Genomic DNA, 9,213 nt, shown 5'->3' with positions numbered 1-9,213 from the left:
ACCAAGAAAACAAATGTCCCCTCCCCCTAGTTGCGAGCAATGTAGAAAAGACATGAAAGTTTTACGTGCCCTAGTGCAGAACATGTAAATTGGGGGGCATGTCTTTTGACGCCGCCCCCTCCAACAAAACAAAGGTCTCCCACCCCCCTAGTTGCGACAAAAAAATGGGCTCCCTTGTCTCTATGCCGCCCACCTTCGACAAGACAAAAAGTCCCCTAGTAATCATTTTAGAAAAAAGACATGCAAGCAAAAATAGATCGCGCACAGGCTTAAAAAATCAATAAAGTTCAATTAAAAACACATAAGCTGGTTGGATAGCATGGAAAAAAATGACATGTATAGAGGAAGTCTGGTGTCCTTGAAACGAACACAGAAGCACACATTTTGACATTTAGAAAAAAAAAGCATGTACACATAAATTAAAAAGTATATGTATGGTTACTGAGAAAATCAACAAAAAAAACTTAGGTGAAAACTTGAATATAATGTAGAAAAGGGTTCCCATCATATGTTATTCAAGCCGCATTGTTCGGTGGACACATAAGAAAATGGAAACTACACTGACAGGTTCAGCATGGCATAAAAATGAAAAAAAGGTTCGTCATACAGACTTCGACACAAAAAATATATAGAAATACCCAAAAGATGAGTATTATAGACGCAGCTCTGCTTGTCATCAGTTGTTCTGGCTGGTGCCTAGCCAAGCTTCTTCAAGATAACCAGGACATGGACATCATCCCTCTCGCTGCTCTTGAAGCCAATAAGAACAGTTGTGTTGACTTTGAGTCCTCTGCTAGCTGCGAAGTCTTTCCACTTCTTGCTGTCAAACACAATGCGGTCATCATCAGCAGTTTTGTATGAGACTTTTTTGAATCTCCCACCATCCACAGAAATACCAACAACCCCCTGTTCTTCAAACAGCGTGGCAGCAGCAACTTTCTTGGGTATTTTCTATCAAAAAACACAAACAGACACAAAAAAATGAGTGTTTATATCAAAAACAATCAAATTTTTCTTTGGTCTTTGAATAATTTAAAAAACAGCTAAAAACAATTCACATTTTTTTTGCTTTGAAAAGAGTGTACTAGAAAAAAAACTGAACATGAATACATGTTCAAAACATGCTTGCAGATACTAAAAACTCCTAAAAAAATCTTATATTTTTTACTTATGCAATTTTTGGTTTCAGAATCCATATTACCCTGCCCCTTCTCTTTCAAGGAATCATATTTGCATTATGTGTTCACATATATATGCCTGTAGCATACCATACAAAAAAAGAAAAAAGGAAGAAAAAGAGATACATACCATCATGCCCAAGCAAATGTTTGTCCTTGTGAGGCGGTGAACAAAAGCAAACCCGATGAAATCATCACTGAGAGGTAGCAGCACTTGTAGCTGAAAATCCTCTCTCTCATTAAGCAGAAGCCCCCTAGTGCGAACAATGCCTTCACCATCATCACTTGAACCTCCTCCATCCTCATTATCTGAGTCTGAAGCTTCAATGGGATCACCCTCCTCCATAGGTTGTTCATCTACGGAGCCGTTGCCCACTTAGAACCACAAAATAGATGCCATAGGCGAAGGTTGATCCATGAACATGAAGAACACCACCATCTGACCCTTGCCCAGCTTGTTGTCTTCATAGAACTTCCTCCAACCTCTCCCATACATAGCGCTCTTTCTGTGACCCTTGTAACACTTTACAGTGTATGCCTGTTGGTTTGCCACAAACGTCACCTTCTCTCCTGTCACATTGTTGAAACGGGCCCTTTCATTGCAGGGCACAACCTGATTTGAACAAAAAAAACCAAAAAAGTTAGGAGTGATGTCAAGGCAAAAAGTTATGACAAAATTGTGATGACATTAGTATAAAAGGTTAGGAGTGAGTTACCCCTGCATTCTTGAACTCCTCCCATGCAAACATGTTGAAACCGCTTCCCTCAGTCTCATACTTGCAATGGTTGAAACAAACTCCACAAACCCCTTGTACACATCCAAAAAAAGAAAAGCAAAAAATAAAATAAAAATAAATTAGAATGGATAACTCACTAAAAACACTTTACAGTGTCATTCTTTGACCTCAGAAACATATATATATTCACAATGTATTCATACAGCTTTATTGACTGCGAAAAAGCCCAAAAACCATGCTTACCCGATGGTACAACCAAAACAAAAGGTACTTCTGCTGTAAAAAGACTAGTGGTTCAAGTTTCGGGAAAAGAGAAGAAACGAAAGTATTGCTGTACATGTGGTTACTATTACACTCTTCTAAAAAAAGGAATTACAAACAAAAAATAGTTTCGAATAGCTTCACACAGGGTCCGTTCAGGTTCCTGAAATTAAAAACTGCCCCCCAAAAATGACAAAAATCTTGCTTTTTAATACGTTTTTGTGACTAAATTAATTCAGAAAACGATGCTAATCTAGGCTAAGATATTTCATTTTTTGCTACTCGACAGATCAGAGAATACTCCTGTGATGGTCATGAGTTTAACCTCTGAAACTAAAATGTACCTACATAGAAAAATGGTGGTGCTACTAGTACTACTTCTAGTATATAAACAAAAAAGATACTAATCACTATTATAGCTACTAGGCTTTATTACTAGTTCTAATCAGTGCCGCAGAAGTACTCTGGGAGCGATTCTCTGCTTGAAACTACTAATCAAAAAGTTGATACAAAAACAAAATAAACATGCCACTCCTAAATAGATAAGTTCAGTAAATCATTTATCATTTGATTCCAGAGAAAAATAAAAATATTAAACATGCTACTGATTCATAGGGTTTCAACAAAAAATAAAAAATATATAAAAAAAGAAAACATGCTACAGCTAAATGATAGGTTCCATAATCATCCTCTTGTTTTCCCAGAGAAAAAATGGTATCAGCATCCTACTGATTCAAAAAAAGGTTTCAGCAGAAGATCTGAAGATAAAAAATCACACACAAAAAAAGGGCGCCCCCCTACATACCAGTGCTTGAAGAAAAAAATGACACGAAAAAGATGTCTAAAAAATCCTGGAGGCGATTATATGGTTGAAACTATTAATTTACACTTGATACAAACAAAAAACGACCCCAATCCCCCTCTAATCTAGTAGTGCCTCAAAGCCAGCCAGAGTGAGCGGCTGGATTTTCTAGTGCGTCAATGAGTAAGCAGCTACAACGGTTCTCCTGCCTGGTTCGTTCTCTAAAAAGGGCATTTTTTGCACAAACACAACAAACAAGTAGTGTTCATGGTGTCAGATATCAATACCCCGCCTATACTGTAATCACTAGTTCATGTGTTGTTAACAAATTTAGTGTCCAAATACAATTTATTTGCTAAAAAGAAGCGTACAAAAAATGAATATGCATTCATGTACATCTCCAGCAGAACTTCGGACTAAAGAACTACAAATTACTTGGCTTTACATCTGAAGAAGCAGAAAAGTACTAGACTAACTGAATTTCATATGGAAAACGTCTGAAGTAACAGACATGAAAAGATGAGAAATCCTTCCGTTCCCTGCTTCTTCTTTTTGTCAAAAGGAGCCTCGTTGAAAATTTTCCATGCACAAGTTAGGTTGCTCTGTGTGTGCGCACACTTTGGTTAGAGCTGGGTTCAGTTGGTGAAAACAATCAGATCTGTTTATCAGCTTTACAAAAAAACAGAGGTGCTTGGAACATGACAGCAGCTACTTCAAAAATCGCTCACAAGCTACTTCAAAAAAAATGGCCACTTCATTTCCGATTAGACACATCGAAAACTGCCCAAGAAAAAGGGGAATCCTTCATTTCGGGGCAATGAGAAATTGGGCTCCGCTCGAGCAAAAATACTGGCACCTCAGTCGTTGTCGTGGTTCTAAGTCTGACAGTAGAGTGGGGGGTAGGTATGGAGAGGCAAAGTCTTAGCTATGGAGAGGTTGTAAACACAAGAGATGTACGAGTTCAGGCCCTTCTCGGAGGAAGTAAAAGCCCTACGTCTCGGAGCCCGGAGGCGGTCGAGTGGATTATGTGTATATGAGTTACAGGATGCCGAACCCTTCTGCCTGTGGAGGGGGGCGGCTTATATAGAGTGCGCCAGGACCCCAGCCAGCCCACGTAATGAAGGGTTTAAGGTGTATTTAGTCCGGGGCGTTACTGGTAACGTCCACATACAGTGTCTTAACTACCATAAAGTCTACTTAACTACAGGCCGTTGCAGTGCAGAGTGCCTTTTGACCTCCTGGTAGTCGAGTGAGTCTTCGTGGTCGAGTCCTTCAAGTCAGTCGAGTGAATCCCTCGTTGGTCGACTGGAAGGTGACCTCTTCTAAGGGTGTCCTTGGGCAGGGTACTTAGATCAGGTCTGTGACCCTACCCTAGGTACATGACTCCATCATTAGCCCCCGAATGGATTGAGGCTTTGAGTGACGGAGGAGTTGATGCTGTTTCCGATTAACCTTTGCACACCGGTCGTGTGTTGTTCTGAACCAGAGAATCTCTTTGTTGATAGTGAGCAACTTGTCTTCAGTCGACTCGATCCATTCTTTTCTTTCGTCGAGTGATCTTTCGTGCTTCATCGATTTCCGAGCGACGGATCGCAGGAAATCCCGCGCCTGACAGACTGATCTGCCGTTCGCGGATTCCGCGGGATGCGAAATTTGGGGAAACGCGCGAAGCGGGGCGGACCGCGGCGTTCGGATGGGACGGGACATAGACGCCTCGATCCCCGCGCCGCTTTCTTCGCCACGTATCCCGCCCGCGTAACAGTTCCAGGATATGATTAGATCTGCCGGGTCCACCTGTCATCCACTCGGAAGGGATCTTATAAATGCGCCCGGCGAGGGTTTTTTGAACAGTGCCTCAGCATTCTCTCTCTCTGCCCCCTTCGTCTCCGCCCAACGCGCTCGCTCTCGCCTCCGCACCACTTCTCCTCACGCGCCCCGCCGGAAGCCATGGTCAAGGAGAAGATGGCGGCGCTGGAGCGCGCGAAGAAGGCGTCGGCGACGGAGAAGGCGAAGGGGAGATCCACCAGCCGCGGTGGGTCTTCGTCCAGATCCCGCCTGCCGAAAGGCTGGGTCCAGGGAGATTGGATCCAGTCGACCATCACGGAGAAGGATCTCCTCGACATGGCCAACGAGGGCCTGATCCCCCATGGAGCTGCGAGGCTTCCGGGGAAAGAGTGGCAGCCCCAGCCGGAAGAGGGTGAGTGCGTGCTTCTGGCTACCCATGTCGACCGCGGATTCTCTTTGCCGCCGAGCATTTTCTTCCGTGGTTTCTTGAACTTTTTTGGAGCGCAGCTCCACCACTTCACCCCGAATTCTATCGCCTATCTTGCCGCGTTTGTGTCCATGTGCGAGAGTTTTCTGGGCTGTCGACCGCACTGGGGCTTGTTCAAGCACATATTCACATGTCGCTCTCAAACTGTGAAGAAGGCGAGTCCAGGCGACGAAAGAACCCGAGTGGTCCAAATGTGTGGAGGTCTGGGGATCCAGGTGAGAAACAAGAGCACCTTCCCAGCCATGACATTTCCCGAGTCAGTCAGAGGCTGGCAGTCGACCTGGTTCTACTGCCAGGATGAGTCGACACCGGTGCAGTCGAGTGGACTCCCTCCATTTACCATGGACCGAGTGAACAAGCCCTCCTCTCTGAAGCTGATTCCGGAGGAGAAAGCTGACGTGAAGATGTTGATGGAGCGCGTAGTTCAGTTGGTTCGGGAGGGAGTGACGGGCATGGATCTCCTGGAAGTTTTCCTTAGGCGCCGAATCCAGCCTCTTCAGTTCCGGAGCCACTGCATGTGGTTGTACTGTGGGACTGAGGATGTGACTCAGGTCAATCCAGAAGCAGTCGACGATGCCACTCTGGAAAGGTGGATGGCCGCTGTTACTGGGAACAAGGACAACCCTCGCGGGGCCAGAAGGATTCCTCCACTCGACTGCCACAGTGACCCAAACAAGGCATGTCTGCCCCACTTCCCGTTGTATTCTCATCATATTTTATTTCGGCTTTCTCTGCTGATCGGTCGACTGATCTTTGTCTTGTTGTCCCTCAGACCCTCACTGAACTGTACTCGATGCCCAACGGAGCGCAGGCTCCGACTGAGGAGGGAGAAGCGAGCGGGGGCGAGAGCCAGGAGGAGGAGTGGGACTCGGACGCCGCCGAGGCCGATGATGATGACGATGACGATGATGATGATGACGATGAGGACGGGGAAGAGGAGGAGGAGGAGGAGGTCGCACCACCGCGCTCGGAAAGGCGGTCGAAACTTGTCCATGACCCTGCGACTGAACGCGGCGAGGGGGTCGCGACTGTTACTCAGTCGACCAAGCGCCCCCGGACCACCTCTCCGGCGCCGACTGAAAAGGCGCCGAAGCAGCCCAGGGCGGCCCCGTCGAAGCCGACCAAGCACCTGCCGAAGATGAAGGTGTCCATCCCCACCATATCAGGGTAATCATATTGCTTACGCCTTCTTGTTTTGTGTGAACTTTATCTCCGGTTGGCGCTGGAGTTAGTCGACTGACTCTTTGGAGTTGCAGTGCTGCTACTTCTGAGACCTCAGCCCGGGCTGACGACCATGCGATGGAGGACACGGCAACCTCAAAACCTGGTATTATACTCTTAACACCGTTTCTAGTCGACTGACTCATGATCTCTAATTCTGATTCTTTTCTGTAGCTCCATCCAATGTTGTTATCACTCTCCCTGATGATGATGAAGACGAGGAACCACTAAAGCACAGAATGAGAAGGAAAGCGTCTGCCAGCAGGGTGCCCCAGGATGTGACGGTGCCTGAGACTCTGGTCGCGGAGGAGGAGAACACCACTCGACACATTGTGTCCTTCGCAGATCCGCTGACGAGTGCTCCGCAGCCCTCCCTCTTCACGACGCACCACGTCCCAGAGGACCAAGCTGGCGCCGCGAAGGAGGCGATACGCCAGGCAGGGATCATGATGGAGCAGTTGAAGACCATCCGGGATGCGAGCCAGGCAGCTTACGACGCCAGTTCCGCCCTTCAAAGGAATGTTCAGGTCAGTCGACCACCATTTGTTCTGTTAGGATATGCTATCAGAAACTTTTCTTTCCAGAATTTATAGTAGTCACCCACTGGGTGTGTCGAGTTAAACTCCGTGTTAGCGGGGGCACGCTGAGTGCACCCGCTGGGTGTAGTCCCCAAGGCTAAGGTCGACTGCGGGCAGTCGGCCTTAGGCTTTATAATTTCAGTCTTTCCGTCATTCGACTATGTCGAATGGATTTCGCAAACCGGTCGACTGGTCGACTCTGTCTTCGACTGGTCGATTAGTGGGGGCACGCTGAGTGCACCCACTGGGTGTAGTCCCCGAGACTGTGGTCGACTGCTGGGAGTCGATTACAGTCTTAAAGAAGATATCTCTTTTTTTTTGAGGTCGACTGGTCGACTCTGTCTTCAAATAGGATTAGTGGGGGCACGCTGAGTGCACCCACTGGGTGTAGTCCCCAAGGCTAAGGTCGACTGCGGGCAGTCCGCCTTAGGCTTTATAATTTCAGTCTTTCCGTCATTCGACTAAGGCGACTGGATTTCGTAAACCGGTCGACTGGTCGACTCTGTCTTCGACTGGTCGATTAGTGGGGGCACGCTGAGTGCACCCACTGGGTGTAGTCCCCGAGACTACGGTCGAATGCTCGTATTCGGCTGTAGTCTTAGAAACGCGTGATTTTTCCTTTTTCACTCGGAAGTGAATTATATTTGACATTTTAGTCGATTGGTTCTTCGCAGAACTCCTGTGATCTTGTGGCTCGCTACTCTGAGCTGGAAAACAAGCACATTCAGCTCGAGCTGAATTTGAAGCTGGTTCAGGAGAATCTGACGAAGGCAAAGGAGGAGACCGAAGGTATGTTTGGTGAGACCTTGACGACTGCTTTTTCCCTTTATTTGTTTCAAAATCTGATCTTGCTGTAACTTGCAGGTAAGGTGAGGGAGGCCGAACGGAAGAAGGACCTTGAACTAGCTGAGAAGATCAAGCTTGTTGACGAGAAGTTAGCTTCAGTCGCCAAGCTTGAGCAAGAAAATGCCAATCTGAAAGCTGCTCTTGGGAAGAAAAAAGATCTGGAGGCCTTCCTGAATGGTCTTGCCAAGAAGCTGTTTCTTATGCTTGAAGGTAAATCTCTATGCTCGGCGATCATTTCCAACCATGGTTTTTCCATTCGACCATCGCCTTGACTCGGTGATCGTCCTTGCAGAATTTTGTCAAAACTTTGAAGAAGAAACTAGCCGGCTGGAACCAAACCTTGACCCCGTCAATTCTCCGATGGATGACGAAGTTGCCATGAATGTTTTCTGACTGGAGTCCCGTGTTGCAGCTGTCGTGGACTATCTTGCAAGGCTGAAGGTCGCCACATCTCGCATCGACTCGACGCTCTGGCCCGGGGAGACACTTCAGAACGACCTCGAGTCGCTGATGGCTCGCTTGAACACGATCCCTGGTCGAGTGCAAGAGTGGAAAAAGTCCTCGGCTCGGTGCGGTGCAGATGTTGCTCTGTGTCTGGCCCGAGTCCACTTCAAAGATGCGCGAGAGGACAAGCTGGCGGCCCTCCGGGTGGCCAACACCAAGAAACACGACTTCAGGTCCTTTATGGAAACTTTCCTTGCGGCTGCCACTCGGATCGCAGATGGAATTGATCTTGATGAGTTTGTTGCACCTTCCAGCCCTCCACAGGAGGGGTAAAAAACTTCTTCTAAACTCGATGCTTTAAATTTGCCTCGGTATGCCGAGTGGAGTTGTAACCGATAAACCTTAACGGGCTTAGCGCCTGAGCACTTTCGGTTCCTTTAGGTATCGATCCGAACTTGAATTTGGTGTTTGAATATGATTGCTTTTGGCTCGAAATGTCTTTTGCAGGTTCAAAGCGGGGCGCTTACTGCAATCGACTTATTCCTTAGTCCACTTAGGCGAGCGCTAGGCTGCAGCTAAGCCCCCGAGTGAGAGGTTTGCTCTTCACTCGGTAGGAATTTTGATAACTTAGGCGAGTACTTGGACTGCAGCTAAGCCCCCGAGTGAGTGGTTTGCTCTTCACTCGGTAGGATTTCTGATAACTTAGGCGAGCGCTGGGCTGCAGCTAAGCCCCCGAGTGAGAGGTTTGCTCTTCACTCGGTAGGATTTTTGACAACTTAGGCGAGCACTGGGCTGCAGCTAAGCCCCCGAATGAGAGGTTTGCTCTTCACTCGGTAGGATTTTTGATAACTTAGGCGAGTACTTGGACTGCAGC

General features: G+C 47.1%; 1 protein-coding gene across 2 annotated transcripts in view; it reads right to left on the bottom strand.

Moving 5' to 3' along the window:
- Nucleotides 1-483: 483 nt before the first annotated feature.
- LOC119267888 overlaps nucleotides 484-9,213 on the bottom strand; it is a 17,634-nt gene continuing 8,904 nt past the window's right edge. The window contains exons 2-4 of one of the 2 annotated variants that reach the window (XM_037549329.1): nucleotides 1,895-1,986; nucleotides 1,309-1,791; nucleotides 484-951 (exon numbers count right to left, since the gene is read on the bottom strand). In XM_037549329.1, the coding sequence (XP_037405226.1) occupies nucleotides 697-951; nucleotides 1,309-1,524 (471 nt within the window). In that variant the 5' untranslated portion in view covers nucleotides 1,525-1,791; nucleotides 1,895-1,986 and the 3' untranslated portion in view covers nucleotides 484-696. Of the gene's footprint in view, nucleotides 952-1,308; nucleotides 1,792-1,894; nucleotides 3,933-9,213 lie in introns of those variants that run through there. The other variant, XM_037549328.1, reaches the window with a different exon arrangement.

The sequence above is a fragment of the Triticum dicoccoides genome, chromosome 3A (genome assembly GCF_002162155.2).
Source record: "Triticum dicoccoides isolate Atlit2015 ecotype Zavitan chromosome 3A, WEW_v2.0, whole genome shotgun sequence".
NCBI classification, from domain to species: Eukaryota; Viridiplantae; Streptophyta; class Magnoliopsida; order Poales; family Poaceae; genus Triticum; species Triticum dicoccoides.
This window is presented reverse-complemented; position numbering and strand designations above follow the sequence as displayed.